This window comes from Salmo salar, chromosome ssa06 (assembly GCF_905237065.1).
Source record: "Salmo salar chromosome ssa06, Ssal_v3.1, whole genome shotgun sequence".
Lineage (NCBI taxonomy): Eukaryota > Metazoa > Chordata > Actinopteri > Salmoniformes > Salmonidae > Salmo > Salmo salar.
Window position 1 is genome coordinate 29,433,991 of NC_059447.1, and position 22,387 is coordinate 29,456,377.

The 22,387-nt window shown below is 43.1% G+C and overlaps 1 protein-coding gene across 2 annotated transcripts in view; it reads left to right on the forward strand.

The window, feature by feature from the left end:
- Nucleotides 1–1,048: 1,048 nt before the first annotated feature.
- The window catches only part of LOC106593647 (synaptotagmin-C), a 59,160-nt gene continuing 37,821 nt past the window's right edge, over nucleotides 1,049–22,387 (forward strand). Inside the window, exons 1-3 of one of the 2 annotated variants that reach the window (XM_045720212.1) lie at nucleotides 1,049–1,337; nucleotides 16,885–17,175; nucleotides 17,983–18,395. In XM_045720212.1, coding sequence (XP_045576168.1) covers nucleotides 18,248–18,395 — 148 coding nt within the window. In that variant the 5' untranslated portion in view covers nucleotides 1,049–1,337; nucleotides 16,885–17,175; nucleotides 17,983–18,247. Of the gene's footprint in view, nucleotides 1,338–1,362; nucleotides 1,479–16,884; nucleotides 17,176–17,982; nucleotides 18,396–22,387 lie in introns of those variants that run through there. The other variant, XM_045720213.1, reaches the window with a different exon arrangement.

Genomic DNA, 22,387 nt, shown 5'->3' on the forward strand with positions numbered 1-22,387 from the left:
TTCAGCTATAGTGATCAAAGAGGGTTATCATTATCAGTGTTAGTCAAGCCTAAGTGTCTTGTCCCAAAAACAACCATCCTCATTGAGGTGTATCTGCATAAAGTCATACAGCATCATATCTGATGTCAGCCCAAGAAGTTGGCATGTTCCTTCAGTCCATCAGCCATGGCTCCTGGCTGAGTATTCTGATTATTTGACCTAAAAAACATTATGTCCCTTGATAGCTTGCAATGCTGAGATGTGCTTAAAATCCGTATTTCGACTGTAGGCTGGGAATCCTAGAGGAAAACAGACCTTATATAGCCTGGCCTACACTATATTTCAACTGCCTGTATCAATAATGTGTAGATACATTTATTTGAGACAGCAGGCATTGCCATCTAGGCAGCTTCTACGGGCCTAGTCCAGCCAAAGGACAAGGCAGTTGTGATTTTCTACAGTAAACACATTTTCAACCGTAAATGAAATCAAAAGGAAAGGGTAATCATAAATACAATGCAGCCTACAGTTAACACGGTAGGTAGTAACCCCATAATAAGCCTACCGTGAATAACTTGCAGATTGAGAGAGATGACTTGACTTACTACATAACTTGAAATGGCCGGTAGCCTACGTAATGAGGCGTAGTCACTCACAGCCTCAAATTATGCGATGTCTAAACTCATTCTAGTAAGATCTCGTGGGCTGCCCACGGGTTGACAAAGATTAGCAACGCCACATATAGGCTACAATCGAATGCTTCCCACTACAGTTGCCAACATTGCTATAGTTTTCAATTATTTTGGTGTTGGGTGTTGTGTTACGTCGTTAGATAGGCCTACAGTACACACATGAAGGGAAATTATATTATCACGAAACCATGATTTGATCCTAACGTGGTGCTGCGCGCTATCACTCGCCCGGACACCATGGCACATACGCCGTGTCCCTTTGGCGGTGGGCCGAGCCACAGTGGTCTGTCCCCATCGCACCACGCGTCTCCTCGCCTCCAGCAACACCCCCTCTCCTCCTCACACACTGCCTCTACCTTCCCCTCCCATCCCTGGGCTCTGCTCGGCTCTCTCTCCCCTCTCTACCACACATATACATCAGTATGTCTTTAGCACGGGTAGCGCGATACAGTCAGCGAGCGGAGAAGGAGCCTGTTTAGTATTCCGAGCACAGGGGAAAGAGAGGGAGGGAGGGGAGAGTGAAATAGAAAGAACAAACGAGGGTGAGAAGACAGAAAACACATTCCAAGACAAGAAAATAGGAAAGAATGAGAGGGGAGCGGAGAGATACCATATTGTTCATTTCTCCCTCTCAGTCTACCCCTCCGCCGTATCCTTCCATCCCAGGTGCAGTATTTGAGCCCATTTTCCTGTCTTGGGGTAGAGGGCGGGATGTTGATTTTTAACGCGTCACATCTGAAAAAATAGGCTGGTGTTTGGATGAAAAGGGCAGGTAGGAGAGAGAGCAGTCTCAGATACAACATAGAGGTATGATGATATTTCATTGTTGTCATGTTAATACACGCCTATGTGTCGTTATATAGGTTAGGCTACTCACCATAATATCCTGTGTGATCTTGTGTCATGTATGTGTTATAGTCTATACTATAGCTATGTGCCACCTAACTGACTGTATGACTGTCCGGTTCAAAGATACATTGTATGCATATTTTGTGCAGTGATGTGCGAATGTAATCTATTCTAATTTAATGTATAGCCCATTGCTTCGAGCGTTATGGCATGCATATAGTAGCCTATGTAGCCTACTCTGTAGGTTATCTCACGCGTAAGTGTGCAGTGTGCACAGCATGTATGTGGGTTTATATGTCTGTCGGGATGTAAGCCATTGCTCTCAGATAAATCCAACTTTTGAATGCATGTATAGGTGTATAGGGCGAAACACGCACACACACACACACACACACACACACACACACACACACACACACACACACACACACACACACACACACACACACACACACACACACACACACACACACACACACACACACAGTATGAGTAAGACAGGGGAAACATGTAGGAGCTGAAATGATTGTTATTCCCCTCCACCCCCCCCCCATCAAAGGCACGGTGGCTCTGGCTTTATGAGATAGACTTCCATAATTATGCAAATATGAATACGCTCATATGTAACCAAAGTCACAAGGATAGTCTGATGGCTCACTGACTTTGACGTAAATGTAAGTGAAGTATGAAGTGAGGGCTATCCACATGCTCTGTGTGGGTGATGATAATGTTGCCCATCTGAGTATTCGACCGGTGAGCTGCTCTGCATATATGGATGTGCAGCTTCTTCCACCGGCTCTAGTCTGCACAGGGAGAGAGCGGAACCAGTATCCCAGGGTTCCTCACTGGCCTCTCGCTCAGCTTGGTGCTCGCGCTGCGTTTCCTGTGTGATCTTATAGAGAATTTAGACACTCGCGGGAGCAGGCCTGGAGCAGCAGAGAGCCCTGCATGCAGCATAGCAGACTTCAGTGTGTGTGTGTGTGTGTGTGTGTGTGTGTGTGTGTGTGTGTGTGTGTGTGTGTGTGTGTGTGTGTGTGTGTGTGTGTGTGTGTGTGTGTGTGTGTGTGTGTGTGTGTGTGTGTGTGTATTTATGTGATGATGTATGGACATAAACAGAATATTGAAACCTCCAACGTCAGATAGTTGTACTAAAAGCTTGCCTATGGGCTGTTACAGGCCAGCCTGGAGTAACCTAAAGGCTGAGTCGCAAGCAGCAAAGCTATTACCTTTAGTCAATAGACATTAATACAAGGTCTTCAATCTTGGCCTTGTATTTCTAGTGCCATCTCACAGCCAAACACGGGAGGCAGTCCTCTTCGGTAGCGGTAAAGGTATTTGGTAGTATCTATTTACCCTAGTGCATCAGTTTGACACAGTTGGATGAGCAGAGAGCACAGATGATATTGGCCCAGGCAGACATGACGCTGTGATGCACTGGCCTCGCTAGGTAGGAAGTGATGCAAAGGTCCATGCCAGTGCTAGTGAGCAAAGGTCATGACCTCTGTGTGAGTCACGGAGGGCCCTGCATCCAGTGACTTCATGTCTTAAAGGATGAGTCTAGAGGTCGGAAGTGATAGTGCGCTTATAACACAAGTCCATGGAATATAGTAGAACAGACAGCACAGAACTGAGGAGAGGATGGTAGAGTAGAGGAGGGGATGGTAGAGTAGAGTAGAGGATGGTAGAGGATGGTAGAGTAGAGTAGAGGATGGTAGAGTAGAGGAGAGCATGGTAGAGTAGAGTAGAGGATGGTAGAGTAGAGTAGAGGATGGTAGAGTAGAGTAGAGGATGGTAGAGTAGAGTAGAGGATGGTAGACTAGAGGAGAGGATGGTAGAGTAGAGGATGGTAGACTAGAGGAGAGGATGGTAGAGTAGAGGATGGTAGAGTAGAGCAGAGGATGGTAGAGTAGAGGATGGTAGAGTAGAGGATGGTAGAGTAGAGGATGGTAGAGTAGAGCAGAGGATGGTAGAGTAGAGGATGGTAGAGTAGAGGATGGTAGACTAGAGTAGAGGATGGTAGAGTAGAGTAGAGGATGGTAGAGTAAAGGATGGTAGACTAGAGTAGAGGATGGTAGAGTAGAGTAGAGGATGGTAGAGTAGAGGATGGTAGAGTAGAGGAGAGGATGGTAGAGTAGAGCAGAGGATGGTAGAGTAGAGGAGAGGATGGTAGAGTAGAGTAGAGGATGGTAGAGTAGAGTAGAGGATGGTAGAGTAGAGTAGAGGATGGTAAAGTAGAGGATGTAGAGTACAGTAGAGGATGGTAGAGTAGAGGACAGGATGGTAAAGTAGAGGATGGTAGAGTAGAGGAGGGGATGGTAGAGTAGAGGAGGGGATGGTAGAGTAGAGGAGAGGATGGTAGAGTAGAGTAGAGGATGGTAGAGTAGAGGAGGGGATGGTAGAGTAGAGTAGAGGATGGTAGAGTAGAGGAGGGGATGGTAGAGTAGAGGATGGTAGAGGATGGTAGAGTAGAGGATGGTAGAGTAGAGGATGGTAGAGTAGAGTAGAGGATGGTAGAGTAGAGGAGAGGATGGTAGAGTAGAGTAGAGGATGGTAGAGTAGAGGAGGGGATGGTAGAGTAGAGGATGGTAGAGGATGGTAGAGTAGAGTAGAGGATGGTAGAGAAGAGTAGAGGATGGTAGAGTAGAGGAGGGGATGGTAGAGTAGAGGATGGTAGAGGATGGTAGAGTAGAGGAGAGGATGGTAGAGTAGAGGATGGTAGAGTAGAGTAGAGGATGGTAGAGTAGAGAAGAGGATGGTAGAGTAGAGTAGAGGATGGTAGAGTAGAGGATGGTAGAGTAGAGTAGAGGATGGTAGAGGATGGTAGAGTAGAGGAGGGGATGGTAGAGTAGAGTAGAGGATGGTAGAGTAGAGGAGGGGATGGTAGAGTAGAGTAGAGGATGGTAGAGTAGAGGAGAGGATGGTAGAGTGGAGGAGAGGATGGTAGAGGATGGTAGAGTAGAGGAGAGGATGGTAGAGTAGAGGAGAGGATGGTAGAGTGGAGGAGAGGATGGTAGAGGATGGTAGAGTAGAGGAGGGGATGGTAGAGGAGAGGATGGTAGAGTAGAGGAGGGGATGGTAGAGTAGAGGATGGTAGAGTAGAGGAGAGGATGGTAGAGTAGAGGAGAGGATGGTAGAGTAGATGAGAGGATGGTAGAGTAGAGTAGAGGAGGGGATGGTAGAGTAGAGTAGAGGATGGTAGAGGATGGTGGAGTAGAGGAGGGGATGGTAGAGTAGAGGAGAGGATGGTAGAGTAGAGTAGAGGAGGGGATGGTAGAGTAGAGGATGGTAGAAGATGGTAGAGTAGAGGAGGGGATGGTAGAGTAGAGTAGAGGATGGTAGAGTAGAGGAGGGGATGGTAGAGTAGAGTAGAGGATGGTAAAGGATGGTAGAGTAGAGGAGGGGAGGGGATGGTAGAGTAGAGCATGGTAGAGTAGAGTACAGTAGAGGATGGGAGAGTAGAGGAGAGGATGGTAGAGTAGAGGAGGGGATGGTAGAGTAGAGGATGGTAGAGTAGAGGATGGTAGAGGATGGTAGAGTAGAGGAGAGGATGGTAGAGTAGAGTAGAGGATGGTAGAGTAGAGGAGGGGATGGTAGAGTAGAGTAGAGGATGGTAGAGGATGGTAGAGTAGAGGAGAGGATGGTAGAGTAGAGTAGAGGATGGTAGAGTAGAGTAGAGGATGGTAGAGTAGAGGATGGTAGAGTAGAGGAGAGGATGGTAGAGTAGAGGATGGTAGAGTAGAGTAGAGGATGGTAGAGTAGAGGATGGTAGAGTAGAGTAGAGGATGGTAGAGTAGAGGATGGTAGAGTAGAGTACAGGAGAGGATGGTAGAGTAGAGTAGAGGATGGTAGAGTAGAGGATGGTAGAGTAGAGTAGAGGATGGTAGAGTAGAAGTAGAGGATGGTAGAGTAGAGGAGAGTATGGTAGAGTAGAGGATGGTAGAGTAGAGTAGAGGATGGTAGAGTAGAGGAGAGGATGGTAGAGTAGAGTAGAGTAGAGGAGAGGATGGTAGAGTAGAGTAGAGGAGAGGATGGTAGAGTAGAGTAGAGGATGGTAGAGTAGAGGATGGTAGAGTAGAGTAGAGGATGGTAGAGTAGAGTAGAGGATGGTAGAGTAGAGTAGAGTAGAGGATGGTAGAGTAGAGTAGAGGATGGTAGAGTAGAGTAGAGGATGGTAGAGTAGAGGATGGTAGAGTAGAGTAGAGGATGGTAGAGTAGAGGATGGTAGAGTAGAGGAGAGGATGGTAGAGTAGAGGATGATAGAGTAGAGGAGAGGATGTTAGAGTAGAGGATGGTAGAGTAGAGGATGGTAGAGTAGAGGAGAGGATGTTAGAGTAGAGGAGAGGATGTAGAGTAGAGGATGGCAGAGTAGAGGAGAGGATGGTAGAGTAGAGGAGATGATAGTAGAGTTGAGGAGAGGATGGTAGCGTAGAGTAGAGGATGGTAGAGTAGAGGATGGTAGAGTAGAGGAGAGGATGGTAGAGTAGAGTAGAGGATGGTAGAGTAGAGGAGAGGATGGTAGAGTAGAGTAGAGGATGGTAGAGAAGAGAGAGAGGAGAGGATGTAGAGTAGAGGATGGTAGAGTAGAGGAGAGGATGGTAGAGTAGAGTAGAGGATGGTAGAGTAGAGGAGAGGATGGTAGAGTAGAGTAGAGGATGGTAGAGTAGAGTAGAGGATGGTAGAATAGAGTAGAGGATGGTAGAGTAGAGGAGAGGATGGTAGAGTAGAGGATGGTAGAGTAGAGTAGAGGAGGATGGTAGAGTAGAGGATGGTAGAGTAGAGTAGAGGATGGTAGAGTAGAGTAGAGGGTGGTAGAGTAGAGGAGAGGATGGTAGAGTAGAGGATGGTAGAGTAGAGGATGGTAGAGTAGAGGAGAGGATGGTAGAGTAGAGTAGAGGATAGTAGAGTAGAGGAGAGGATGGTAGAGTAGAGGAGAGGATGGTAGAGTAGAGTAGAGGATGGTAGAGTAGAGGAGAGGATGGTAGAGTAGAGGAGAGGATGGTAGAGTAGAGTAGAGGATGGTAGAGTAGAGGAGATGATGGTAGAGTAGAGGATGGTAGAGTAGAGTAGAGGAGAGGATGGTAGAGTAGAGGATGGTAGAGTACAGGAGATGATGGTAGAGTAGAGGATGGTAGAGTAGAGGAGAGGATGGTAGAGTAGAGTAGAGGATGGTAGAGTAGAGGATGGTAGAGTAGAGTAGAGTAGAGGATGGTAGAGTAGAGGATGGTAGAGTAGAGTAGAGGAGAGGATGGTAGAGTAGAGTAGAGGATGGTAGAGTAGAGGATGGTAGAGTAGAGGAGAGGATGGTAGAGTAGAGTAGAGGATGGTAGAGTAGAGGAGAGGAGAGGATGTAGAGTAGAGGATGGTAGAGTGGAGGAGAGGATGGTAGAGTAGAGTAGAGGATGGTAGAGTAGAGGAGAGGATGGTAGAGTAGAGGAGAGGATGGTAGAATAGAGGAGAGGATGTAGAGTAGAGGAGAGGATGGTAGAGTAGAGTAGAGGATGGTAGAGTAGAGGAGAGGATGTAGAGTAGAGGAGATGATAGTAGAGTAGAGGAGAGGATGGTAGAGTAGAGTAGAGGATGGTAGAGTAGAGGATGGTAGAGTAGAGGAGAGGATGGTAGAGTAGAGTAGAGGATGGTAGAGTAGAGGAGAGGATGGTAGAGTAGAGTAAAGGATGGTAGAGAAGAGGAGAGGAGAGGATGAAGAGTAGAGGATGGTAGAGTAGAGGAGAGGATGGTAGAGTAGAGTAGAGGATGGTAGAGTAGAGGAGAGGATGGTAGAGTAGAGTAGAGGATGGTAGAGTAGAGTAGAGGATGGTAGAATAGAGTAGAGGATGGTAGAGTAGAGGAGAGGATGGTAGAGTAGAGGATGGTAGAGTAGAGGAGAGGATGGTAGAGTAGAGTAGAGGATGGTAGAGTAGAGTAGAGTAGAGGATGGTAGAGTAGAGTAGAGGATGGTAGAGTAGAGTAGAGGATGGTAGAGTAGAGGATGGTAGAGTAGAGGATGTTAGAGTAGAGGATGGTAGAGTAGAGGAGAGGATGGTAGAGTAGAGTAGAGGATAGTAGAGTAGAGGAGAGGATGGTAGAGTAGAGGAGAGGATGGTAGAGTAGAGTAGAGGATGGTAGAGTAGAGGAGAGGATGGTAGAGTAGAGGAGAGGATGGTAGAGTAGAGTAGAGGATGGTAGAGTAGAGGAGATGATGGTAGAGTAGAGGATGGTAGAGTAGAGGAGAGGAGAGGATGGTAGAGTAGAGGATGGTAGAGTAGAGGAGATGATGGTAGAGTAGAGGATGGTAGAGTAGAGGAGAGGATGGTAGAGTAGAGTAGAGGATGGTAGAGTAGAGGATGGTAGAGTAGAGTAGAGGAGAGGATGGTAGAGTAGAGGATGGTAGAGTAGAGGAGATGATGGTAGAGTAGAGGATGGTAGAGTAAAGTAGAGGATGGTAGAGTAGAGTAGAGGATGGTAGAGTAGAGGATGGTAGAGTAGAGTAGAGGAGAGGATGGTAGAGTAGAGGATGGTAGAGTAGAGTAGAGGATGGTAGAGTAGAGGATGGTAGAGTAGAGGAGAGGATGGTAGAGTAGAGTAGAGGATGGTAGAGTAGAGGAGAGGAGAGGATGTAGAGTAGAGGATGGTAGAGTGGAGGAGAGGATGGTAGAGTAGAGTAGAGGATGGTAGAGTAGAGGAGAGGATGGTAGAGTAGAGGAGAGGATGGTAGAATAGAGGAGAGGATGTAGAGTAGAGGAGAGGATGGTAGAGTAGAGTAGAGGATGGTAGAGTAGAGGAGAGGATGTAGAGTAGAGGAGATGATAGTAGAGTAGAGGAGAGGATGGTAGAGTAGAGTAGAGGATGGTAGAGTAGAGGATGGTAGAGTAGAGGATGGTAGAGTAGAGTAGAGGAGAGGATGGTAGAGTAGAGTAGAGGATGGTAGAGTAGAGGAGAGGATGGTAGAGTAGAGTAGAGGATGGTAGAGAAGAGGAGAGGAGAGGATGAAGAGTAGAGGATGGTAGAGTAGAGTAGAGGATGGTAGAGTAGAGGAGAGGATGGTAGAGTAGAGTAGAGGATGGTAGAGTAGAGTAGAGGATGGTAGAATAGAGTAGAGGATGGTAGAGTAGAGGAGAGGATGGTAGAGTAGAGGATGGTAGAGTAGAGGAGAGGATGGTAGAGTAGAGTAGAGGATGGTAGAGTAGAGTAGAGGATGGTAGAGTAGAGTAGAGGATGGTAGAGTAGAGGATTGTAGAGTAGAGGATGTTAGAGTAGAGGATGGTAGAGTAGAGGAGAGGATGGTAGAGTAGAGTAGAGGATAGTAGAGTAGAGGAGAGGATGGTAGAGTAGAGGAGAGGATGGTAGAGTAGAGTAGAGGATGGTAGAGTAGAGGAGAGGATGGTAGAGTAGAGGAGAGGATGGTAGAGTAGAGTAGAGGATGGTAGAGTAGAGGAGATGATGGTAGAGTAGAGGATGGTAGAGTAGAGGAGAGGAGAGGATGGTAGAGTAGAGGATGGTAGAGTAGAGGAGATGATGGTAGAGTAGAGGATGGTAGAGTAGAGGAGAGGATGGTAGAGTAGAGTAGAGGATGGTAGAGTAGAGGATGGTAGAGTAGAGTAGAGGAGAGGATGGTAGAGTAGAGGATGGTAGAGTAGAGGAGATGATGGTAGAGTAGAGGATGGTAGAGTAAAGTAGAGGATGGTAGAGTAGAGTAGAGGATGGTAGAGTAGAGGATGGTAGAGTAGAGTAGAGGAGAGGATGGTAGAGTAGAGGATGGTAGAGTAGAGGAGATGATGGTAGAGTAGAGGATGGTAGAGTAGAGTAGAGGAGATGATGGTAGAGGAGAGGATGGTAGAGTAGAGGAGATGATGGTAGAGTAGAGGATGGTAGAGTAAAGTAGAGTATGGTAGAGTAGAGTAGAGGATGGTAGAGTAGCGGATGGTAGAGTAGAGTAGAGGAGAGGATGGTAGAGTAGAGGATGGTAGAGTAGAGGAGTTGATGGTAGAGTAGAGGATGGTAGAGTAGAGTAGAGGATGGTAGAGTAGAGTAGAGGATGGTAGAGTAGAGGAGAGGATGGTAGAGTAGAGTAGAGGATGGTAGAGTACAGGATGGTAGAGTAGAGTAGAGGAGAGGATGGTAGAGTAGAGGATGGTAGAGTAGAGGAGATGATGGTAGAGTAGAGGATGGTAGAGTAAAGTAGAGGATGGTAGAGTAGAGTAGAGGATGGTAGAGTAGAGGATGGTAGAGTAGAGTAGAGGAGAGGATGGTAGAGTAGAGGATGGTAGAGTAGAGGAGATGATGGTAGAGTAGAGGATGGTAGAGTAGAGTAGAGGAGATGATGGTAGAGGAGAGGATGGTAGAGTAGAGGAGATGATGGTAGAGTAGAGGATGGTAGAGTAAAGTAGAGGATGGTAGAGTAGAGTAGAGGATGGTAGAGTAGCGGATGGTAGAGTAGAGTAGAGGAGAGGATGGTAGAGTAGAGGATGGTAGAATAGAGGAGATGATGGTAGAGTAGAGGATGGTAGAGTAGAGTATAGGATGGTAGAGTAGAGTAGCGGATGGTAGAGTATAGGAGAGAAAGGTAGAGTATAGTAGAGGATGGTAGATTAGAGGAGATGATGCAGAGTAGAGGATGGTAGAGTAGCGGATGGTAGTGTCGAGGAGAGGATGGTAGAGTAGAGTAGAGGATGTAGAGTAGAGTAGAGGATGGTAGAGTAGAGTAGAGGATGGTAGAGTAGAGGATGGTAGAGTAGAGTAGAGGATGGTAGAGTAGAGTAGAGGATGGTAGAGTAGAGTAGAGTAGTGGATGGTAGAGTAGAGGATGGTAGAGTAGAGTAGAGGATGGTAGAGTAGAGTAGAGGATGGTAGAGTAGAGTAGAGGATGGTAGAGTAGAGGAGAGGATGGTAGAGTAGGCGATGGTAGAGTAGAGTAGAGGATGGTAGAGTAGAAGTAGAGGATGGTAGAGTAGAGGAGAGTATGGTAGAGTAGAGGATGGTAGAGTAGAGTAGAGGATGGTAGAGTAGAGGATGGTAGAGTAGAGGAGAGGATGGTAGAGTAGAGTAGAGGAGAGGATGGTAGAGTAGAGTAGAGGATGGTAGAGTAGAGGATGGTAGAGTAGAGGAGATGATGGTAGAGTAGAGGATGGTAGAGTAAAGTAGAGGATGGTAGAGTAGAGTAGAGGATGGTAGAGTAGAGGATGGTAGAGTAGAGTAGAGGAGAGGATGGTAGAGTTGAGGATGGTAGAGTAGAGGAGATGATGGTAGAGTAGAGGATGGTAGAGTAGAGTAGAGGAGATGATGGTAGAGTAGAGGATGGTAGAGTAGAGGAGATGATGGTAGAGTAGAGGATGGTAGAGTAAAGTAGAGGATGGTAGAGTAGAGTAGAGGATGGTAGAGTAGAGGAGAGGATGGTAGAGTAGAGGAGATGATGGTAGAGTAGAGGATGGTAGAGTAGAGTAGAGGAGAGGATGTAGAGTAGAGGATGTTAGAGTAGAGGATGGTAGAGTAGAGGAGAGGATGGTAGAGTAGAGTAGAGGATGGTAGAGTAGAGTAGAGGATGGTAGAGTAGAGGATGGTAGAGTAGAGTAGAGGATGGTAGAGTAGAGTAGAGGATGGTAGAGTAGAGTAGAGGAGAGGATGGTAGAGTAGAGTAGAGGATGGTAGAGTAGAGGAGAGGATGGTAGAGTAGAGTAGAGGATGGTAGAGTAGAGGAGATGATGGTAGAGTAGAGGATGGTAGAGTAGAGTAGAGGATGGTAGAGTAGAGTAGAGGATGGTAGAGTAGAGGATGGTAGAGTAGAGTAGAGGATGGTAGAGTAGTTTAGAGGATGGTAGAGTAGAGTAGAGGATGGTAGAGTAGAGTAGAGGATGGTAGAGTAGAGGATGGTAGAGTAGAGGATGGTAGAGTAGAGGATGGTAGAGGATGGTAGAGTAGAGGAGAGGATGGTAGAGTAGAGTAGAGGATGGTAGAGTAGAGGATGGTAGAGGATGGTAGAGTAGAGTAGAGGATGGTAGAGTAGAGGATGGTAGAGTAGAGTAGAGGATGGTAGAGTAGAGGATGGTAGAGTAGAGTAGAGGATGGTAGAGTAGAGTAGAGGAGAGGATGGTAGAGTAGAGGAGAGGATGGTAGAGTAGAGGATGGTAGAGTAGAGGATGGTAGAGTAGAGTAGAGGATGGTAGAGTAGAGTAGAGGATGGTAGAGTAGAGTAGAGGATGGTAGAGTAGAGGAAATGATGGTAGAGTAGAGGATGGTAGAGTAGAGGATGGTAGAGTAGAGGATGGTAGAGTAGAGTAGAGGATGGTAGAGTAGAGGAGGGTAGAGTAGAGTAGAGGAGGGGATGGTAGAGTAGAGGATGGTAGAGTAGAGTAGAGGATAGTAGAGTAGAGTAGAGGATGGTAGAGGAGAGTATAGTAGAGGAGGGGATGGTAGAGTAGAGTAGAGGATGGTAGAGTAGAGTATGGTAGAGTAGAGTAGAGGATGGTAGAGTAGAGTAGAGGATGGTAGAGTAGAGTAGAGGATGGTAGAGTAGAGTAGAGATTGGTAGAGTAGAGGAGAGGATGGTAGAGTAGAGGATGGTAGAGTAGAGGAGAGGATGGTAGAGTAGAGGATGATAGAGTAGAGGAGAGGATGGTAGAGTAGAGGATGGTAGAGTAGAGGATGGTAGAGTAGAGGAGAGGATGTTAGAGTAGGGGAGAGGATGTAGAGTAGAGGACGGTAGAGTAGAGGAGAGGATGGTAGAGTAGAGGATGGTAGAGTAGAGGAGAGGATGGTAGAGTAGAGGAGAGGATGTAGAGTAGAGGAGAGGATGGTAGAGTAGAGTAGAGTATGGTAGAGTAGATGAGAGGATGTAGAGTAGAGGAGATGATAGTAGAGTAGAGGAGAGGATGGTAGAGTAGAGTAGAGGATGGTAGAGTAGAGGAGAGGATGGTAGAGTAGAGTAGAGGATGGTAGAGTAGAGGAGAGGAGAGGATGTAGAGTAGAGGATGGTAGAGTAGAGGATGGTAGAGTAGAGGATGGTAGAGTAGAGTAGAGGATGGTAGAGTAGAGGATGGTAGAGTAGAGTAGAGGAGGGGATGGTAGAGTAGAGGATGGTAGAGTAGAGTAGAGGATGGTAGAGTAGAGTAGAGGATGGTAGAGGAGAGTATAGTAGAGGAGGGGATGGTAGAGTAGAGGATGGTAGAGTAGAGTAGAGGATGGTAGAGTAGAGGAGAGGATGGTAGAGTAGAGGATGGTAGAGTAGAGGATGGTAGAGTAGAGTAGAGGATGGTAGAGTAGAGTAGAGGATGGTAGAGTAGAGTAGAGGATGGTAGAGTGGAGGAGATGATGGTAGAGTAGAGGATGGTAGAGTAGAGGATGGTAGAGTAGAGTAGAGGATGGTAGAGTAGAGTAGAGGATGGTAGAGTAGAGGAGGGGATGGTAGAGTAGAGGATGGTAGAGTAGAGTAGAGGATGGTAGAGTAGAGGATGGTAGAGTAGAGGATGGTAGTAGAGTAGAGGATGGTAGAGTAGAGTAGAGGATGGTAGAGTAGAGGAGAGGATGGTAGAGTAGAGTAGAGGATGGTAGAGTAGAGTAGAGGATGGTAGAGTAGAGTAGAGGATGGTAGAGTAGAGTAGAGGATGGTAGAGTAGAGTATGGTAGAGTAGAGTAGAGGATGGTAGAGTAGAGTAGAGGATGGTAGAGTAGAGTAGAGGATGGTAGAGTAGAGTAGAGGATGGTAGAGTAGAGGAGAGGATGGTAGAGTAGAGGAGAGGATGGTAGAGTAGAGTAGAGGATGGTAGAGTAGAGTAGAGGATGGTAGAGTAGAGTAGAGGATGGTAGAGTAGAGTATGGTAGAGTAGAGTAGAGGATGGTAGAGTAGAGTAGAGGATGGTAGAGTAGAGTAGAGGATGGTAGAGTAGAGTATGGTAGAGTAGAGTAGAGGATGGTAGAGTAGAGTAGAGGATGGTAGAGTAGAGTAGAGGATGGTAGAGTAGAGGATGGTAGAGTAGAGGAGAGGATGGTAGAGTAGAGGAGAGGATGGTAGAGTAGAGTAGAGGATGGTAGAGTAGAGTATGGTAGAGTAGAGTAGAGGATGGTAGAGTAGAGTAGAGGATGGTAGAGTAGAGTAGAGGATGGTAGAGTAGAGGATGGTAGAGTAGAGGAGAGGATGGTAGAGTAGAGGAGAGGATGGTAGAGTAGAGGAGAGGATGGTAGAGTAGAGTGGAGAAGGGCAGTATCCTAAAGAGCTCAAGAGAAGAGAACCAAGCTCTGCTTTTTAAAGTGAGGTAGTGAAATAGAAAACTATACAATCATATTGTTATGAAAATGCATTATGTAAAATTAATCAAACACTGTTGCTTTTTAAGCTACTAGATGTGTAACATCATAATAAGTAGTTTTTCCTCAGGAGAAAACAAAACGTTACTGAAAATAATGAGAGGTAGATTTGAGATGACTCTACAGGTAAAAGAAAACAAAAAGAAGAGGGAGCTAATAGAAAATGATCCCATCAGCTACATTGAGATGCTGCTGAAACATCCCATTAGCTGTACCTCATGGATTACCTCTCTTTGTCTCTTCTTGCATCGTGCATATTTTCACACAACCTGTCTTTGCTTGTTTACATTTTCTCTCACTCAAACACATAGGTTGTTGTTTTTCTGACAGAAAATTACTTCGAATAGCAAAGGAATTCTGTTAAAAGGTAACAGTTGCAGAGCCTGTAGAGTGAAAGTCAGCCGTGCATATGAGGAGACGATGAAATCTTCTTAACCCATCCAAATGTTTGATTGAACTCTGAAATTAATCCAAACTGCTTAGCCCTTTGGTCGAATTCACCGCTTCTGTTGCGGTGAAAGGAAAAGTGAAGTCCCTCAAGAAAGAGTGACGTCTGATGTGAAATAAAGTGGAATATTTCAAAGGACGTGCTGACGTTACCATAATCTCTGCATAATGGTCGCTACACAGCAGGTAGTGTGATATTATACTAGTTTTGACATAATGCAAAGCTGTGATGTTGAACATATTCTGTATGAGAGACATACTGAGTCAGGCTCAGGTGTGAATGAGCTGAGATTTACGCTCCTCTCCTATGATCCCCTGTGTGAAATACGTGCTTTTTGGGTTTCAATGTGTCACAGTTCACACATTCAGTCCTCTCCTCCTCTTCTGCCTTTTCGGCTTTTCTTAACAAACTGGCACAACCCCAGAGATTCATCACACTCCAGAGAGAGAAGGCCCCCGAGAGCATGCCCAGAATCAGTTGTCACAAAGCAAATACAAGCCTCACCCATTATAGGCCCAAAGAAACATCTGGCCTAAAACCAGTGCTTAGGGGCACTTTCAGTCAACATCATTCATCACATGTTAAATGTGTTTAGCTGGAGGGGGTCTCTGATTGGACAGTGACATTACTAACCATCTGTTTCTTGCCATAAGATTGGGCAGTAGCCTTGGTTATCCGTCTTTGACCTCAGTGGGAGCCTGGCTACTCTCTGCTACATGATTGGACAGTGACCTTACTGGTGCCAGATTAATGTTTTGTGATTGGAACGTGACCTTCCTGGTTCCCCAGTCCATGTTGAGCAGTGAATTTACTTGCAATGCAGCCACCATTTTGTGATTGGGACAGTGACCTCACACCGCTTACCTTACCTCTCTGTTGTTTGATTGGACAGTGACCTTCCTGGTTGCCTAGTCTGTCTATTGTGATTGGACAGAGCACGTCCTTGGTTTTCCAGTCTCTGTAGTGTGATTAGACAATTACCTTCCCTGTTGTCCAGTTGCTGTAGTGCGATTGGACAGTGACCTTCCTGGTTGACCGGTCTCTGTTGGTGTATTGGTTGCCCAAGGTTATTGATTTAAAACAGGGCAGCAGTCAATGGAATGTCTGTGGGAGGTTTGTGTTCCTTTGTGGCTGTGAGCGTCTCAGTATAGGGTGTTGTATGGAGGGAGAGATGAGTCTGTACGTGTCTGAAGGCATATTTATCAGTAAATAATGAGGCTCTGTAAATATTTAGCTTGTAGTAAATTGCACAGCCAGACCTTGATTACTATTGTTGCTATGTCACCAACACTGCCTCCTGTTCCACAGTTTTCCATTCCTTTCTACTTACCTTTCATCTCCTCCTCTTCCTCCTTTCATCTAATGTCCATATCGCTCCTTTCTCTCCCCTCTTTCTCATACCATCTCATTCTCTCTCACATACACATCCGTACACATTCTCTTTCTCTCCCCCTCTCTTTTCCTGCCTCCCCCTGATGTTCTTGCTGGCATTTGAGAGGACCAGTTTGGTGGCAGACAGCCATTCCTCAGATTGAGATATGCTGGGTTTTAAAGTCACACTCAGAAAGATTTACTATCTCAGTCTGGATGGAGGGGAGTGAAGCGGGGATACAGACTGGGGTGTTGGGTTGGGGGTAGCGTTTTAATACGCTAATCTCAGACTCATTTTTTACAATGAAGCGAGCTGAGATGGACAGATAAATGGACCTTGTTTAGTCTGAGTTTGATCCAGACGAATTGACGGGCCTAATATGCCTATCAGAAGTTTTCAGATATAGAGAAAGAGTGTGTTTGAGAGTGAGTAGAGAGAGAGAGAGAGAGAGAGAGAGAGAGAGAGAGAGAGAGAGAGAGAGAGAGAGAGAGAGATGAGGAAGGAGAAATGGCACCAACATGTCCTGTCCTGAGTCTTGTCCTGATTGAAATGTGTCTCTTCTTAATGCTGTGATGGATTGATGGCCAGGGAGATAGATGGACATATAAGCAACACTTTGCTAGGGAGGTTGCCAGTCACTGCACAAAGACTGATGCTGACATTTCACAGAACCACAATCATCAAATGATAAATAGATGTTCCTTTGGCCGAACAGGGTTCTCATTGGACAAGTGGGCCTACCTCTCGCTGATACGACGTCTCGTTGGACGTTCTGGCAGCAGACTCCTCACTGATGAGAAATCTTATTCGCCCAATGTGATTACAGTATGCCAGCTATTACTGTGAATGTAGACATTCATTAATTTATGTATTTTTAGACATATTTCTATCATATATCCCTGCGGACACACAGACTGTGAGAACGGAGAGAGCTATAGAGAAAGAGAAAGTTGGGGCATTGACCTGCTTTTTGGAGACAGAATGAGTTCAAAACAAAGGGAGAATGTTAAGGAGCTCAGGAAATAGAGTTCTCTGACAAAAGGACAATGAGGACAACGTCTGTCTGTATGTGCACTGAAACACTAATAGTCCTGGGATTTTACGTTCTGTGTACTACTAAGAGCATCCAAACAACAAGAGACAAATTCAATGTAATACCCTTGTGTAACCATTGTAATACAATCGCTATCACAATCTCTGTGGATTTTGTGCTTGACCTCATTCAGTAATGTGTTGTCATTGTCTTTCAGGTGATGGAGCCATTTATAAGACATTCTATGAATCTAGGTTGGAGGAAAACCAGGAAAACTACTGCATTCCATTGAATCCGCTTGGAACTACATTACCCAGAGCTAAACTGGGCTCTAAATGCTGTTAGAGCTATCCCTATCTCTGTGACATTAGAAAAAGAAGAACACAAACTAGTATAAGGTTATGAATTTGTTGGAATCATAACCAAGTGTTGTTCAGCTGTATCTTGGTGGAGAAGACATTTCAAACATGACAGGGACTCCTAGACTTTACAAACAACTCTAATACAGGTATGTTGACATAAAACAGAAATAAAAATGTACCATAAACCAGGTTTCCATCCAACCATTAAATGCGGATGAATTACCTGACGTATAAAAAAAGTCCAGGCTGATGGATAGGAAATGTCCGTTGAAATTCATAAATGCCGACAGACAATTTGTTCATTCGACATGTTGGGATCTTTTTGTGTCTGTAAAATTAGTTATCTGAGAAATGCTAACGGGAACACCTTCATGCGCAAATATTGATATAATAACCATCATATGGAAAATAAACTTGGAGTCACACGATGACCTACCACCACGACGTGGAAGAGCAGGAAAGGTTTACAGCCAGATCATGAACTTCACGTGGTGGTTAAGTGCACGGTGATCATGCAAATTTCCAAGAAGATAAATATCGAGGGTAAGCTATTATTTGAATTCTGGGGATATGATGATCGGTGCTTGGCTGCCAATTATCATATCAGTGAACTCTTGTCTAGAGAGCATGCGCCAAAACCAGATTGGCCAAGTTTGCTATTTATCGCAACAGTTTTTGTGACAAAACCATCGGTACCCCATTTAACGTACATGTTTTATCTGGTACATGGGAACTTAACCACAAAAGTGATTTTTATCACACACAGACTTTTATCCACAATGGGTTAGTTTGATGAAAACTCACCTCTGGTGGGAAAATGCACATATTGTTTTATGCAGATTTGAGAATATTTGCATGAAAATCTGTCACCAATTGGCACAATGATAACAGTACCTATTTATACATCGTCTTTCATCTTCTTTTTCCTAATCTTTTCCTTTCATTCCTCTCAGGAAAAGCCAAAGGGGTGGGTTTGGCTCACACATTTATGGGCGTGTCAGTCATAGACTCCGCCTAAGTAGACAGCGCCTGACAGAGCCCCTCCCCTTATTCCTGGATTGGTCCAATCTCCACTGGCCCCACCCATTTCTCCAGACCCTCCAAGGAACGTGGCCGGATCGAACCTCTTCTCACCCAGGTGCCGTCCGTTTGGTGAGGGCGGCGAGGGCTGTGCTGTGATTGGTTGACTGCGGGTGGGAGTGCAATGCGGATTGGAGGATGTCGGGGGACTGGGATGAAGACCACCTGTGTAAGAAGGCCCTCACTCTGGTGGAGGAGTTGTGCTTACACTCCTCAGCGAAGGACAGCCATGAAGCCAGCTGCCGAGACTTCGTCTACATGATGAGGGGACAGCAGCACGAAACAGGTAACAACATAGTAACATACAGTAACATACAGGAATCATTAACAACATAGTAACATACAGTAACATACAGGAATCATTAACAACACAGTAACATACAGTAACATACAGTAACATACAGTAATCATTAACAACACACTAACATACAGTAACATACAGGAATCATTAACAACACAGTAACATACAGTAACATACAGGAATCATTAACAACACACTAACATACAGTAACATACAGTAACATACAGGAATCATTCACATACAGTAACATACAGTAACATACAGGAATCATTAACATACAGTAACATACAGTAACATACAGTAACATACAGGAATAATTAACAACACACTAACATACAGTAACATACAGGAATCATTAACATACACTAACATACAGGAACATACAGGAACATACAGGAATCATTAACATACACTAACATACAGGAACATACAGGAACATACAGGAATCATTAACACCACACTAACATACAGTAACATACAGGAATCATTAACAACACACTAACACACAGTAACATACAAGAATCATTCACATACAGTAACATACAGTAACATACAGGAATCATTAACAACACACTAACATACAGTAACATTCAGTAACATACAATAATCATTCACATACAGTAACATACAGTAACATACAGGAATCATTAACATACAGTAACATACAGTAACATAGAGTAACATACAGGAATAATTAACAACACACTAACATACAGTAACATACAGGAATCATTAACAACACACTAACACACAGTAACATTCAGTAACATACAATAATCATTCACATACAGTAACATACAGTAACATACAGGAATCATTAACAACACACTAACATACAGTAACATACAGTAACATACAGGAATCATTAACACCACACTAACATACAGTAACATACAGGAATCATTAACAACACACTAACACACAGTAACATTCAGTAACATACAATAATCATTCACATACAGGAACATACAGGAACATACAGGAATCATTAACAACACACTAACATACAGTAACATACAGGAATCATTAACATACACTAACATACAGTAACATACAGGAACATACAGGAATCATTAACAACACACTAACATACAGTAACATACAGGAATCATTAACATACACTAACATACAGTAACATACAGGAATCATTAACAACACACTAACATACAGTAACATACAGGAATCATTAACAGCACACTAACATACAGTAACATACAGGAATCATTAACAACACACTAACATACAGTAACATACAGGAATCATTAAAAACACAATAACATACAGGAACATACAGGAATCATTAACAACACACTAACATCCAGGAATATACAGGAATCATTAACAACACACTAACATACAGGAATCATTAAAAACACAATAACATACAGGAATCATTAACAACACACTAACATACAGTAACATAGAGGAACATAGAGGAGTCATTAACAACACACTAACATACTGTAACATACAGGAATCATTAACAACACAGTAACATACAGTAACATACAGGAATCATTAAAAACACAGTAACATACATTAATCATTAACAGAGTAACATACAGGAATAATTAAAAACACAATAACATACAGGGACATACAGGAATCATTAACAAGACAGTAACATACAGTAACATACAGGAATCATTAACAACACAGTAACACACAGTAACATACAGGAATCATTAACAACACAGTAACACACAGTAACATACAGAAACATACAGGAATCATTAACAACACACTAACATACAGTAACATACAGGAATCATTATAAACACTGCAACATACAGTAATATACAGGAATCATTAATACACAGTAACATACAGTACAATACAGGAATCATTAACAACACACTAACATACAGTAACATACAGGAACATAGAGGAATCATTAACAACACACTAACATACTGTAACATAGAGGACTCATTAACAACACACTAACATACTGTAACATACAGGAATCATTAACAACACACTAACATACAGTAACATACAGGAACATAGAGGAATCATTAACAACACACTAACATACTGTAACATACAGGAATCATTAACAACACAGTAACATACAGTAACATACAGGAATCATTAAAAACACAGTAACATACAGGAATCATTAACAGAGTAACATACAGGAATAATTAAAAACACAATAACATACAGGAACATACAGGAATCATTAACAACACAGTAACATACAGTAACATACAGGAATCATTAACAACACAGTAAGACACAGTAACATACAGGAATCATTAACAACAGTAACACACAGTAACATACAGAAACATACAGGAATCATTAACAACACAGTAACATACAGTAACATACAGGAATCATTAAAAACACAGTAACATACAGGAATCATTAACAGAGTAACATACAGGAATAATTAAAAACACAATAACATACAGGGACATACAGGAATCATTAACAACACAGTAACATACAGTAACATATAGGAATCATTAACAACACAGTAACACACAGTAACATACAGGAATCATTAACAACACAGTAACACACAGTAACATACAGAAACATACAGGAATCCTTAACAACACACTAACATACAGTAACATACAGGAATCATTATAAACACTGCAACATACAGTAATATACAGGAATCATTAACACACAGTAACATACAGTAAAATACAGGAATCATTAACACACAGTAATGTACAGTAACATACAGTAACATACTGGAATCATTATAAACACTGCAACATACAGTAACATACAGGAATCATTAACAACACAGTAACACACAGTAACATACAGGAATCATTAACAACACAGTAACATACAGTAACATACAGGAATCATTAACAACACAGTAACATACAGTAACATACAGTATCATTAACAACACAGTAACATACAGTAACATACAGGAATCATTAACAACATAGTAACATACAGTAACACACAGGAATCATTAACAACACAGTAACATACAGCAACATACAGGAATCATTAACAACACAGTAACACACAGTAACATACAGGAATCATTAACAACACAGTAACACACAGTAACATACAGAAACATACAGGAATCATTAACAACACACTAACATACAGTAACATACAGGAATCATTATAAACACTGCAACATACAGTAATATACGGGAATCATTAATACACAGTAACATACAGTACAATACAGGAATCATTAACAACACACTAACATACAGTAACATACAGGAACATAGAGGAATCATTAACAACACACTAACATACTGTAACATAGAGGACTCATTAACAACACACTAACATACTGTAACATACAGGAATCATTAACAACACAGTAACATACAGTAACATACAGGAATCATTAAAAACACAGTAACATACAGGAATCATTAACAGAGTAACATACAGGAATAATTAAAAACACAATAACATACAGGAACATACAGGAATCATTAACAACACAGTAACATACAGTAACATACAGGAATCATTAACAACACAGTAAGACACAGTAACATACAGGAATCATTAACAACAGTAACACACAGTAACATACAGAAACATACAGGAATCATTAACAACACAGTAACATACAGTAACATACAGGAATCATTAAAAACACAGTAACATACAGGAATCATTAACAGAGTAACATACAGGAATAATTAAAAACACAATAACATACAGGAACATACAGGAATCATTAACAACACAGTAACACACAATAACATACAGGAATCATTAACAACACACTAACATACAGTACCATAGAGGACTCATTAACAACACACTAACATACTGTAACATACAGGAATCATTAACAACACAGTAACATACAGTAACATACAGGAATCATTAAAAACACAGTAACATACAGGAATCATTAACAGAGTAACATACAGGAGTAATTAAAAACACAATAACATACAGGAACATACAGGAATCATTAACAACACAGTAACATACAGTAACATACAGGAATCATTAACAAC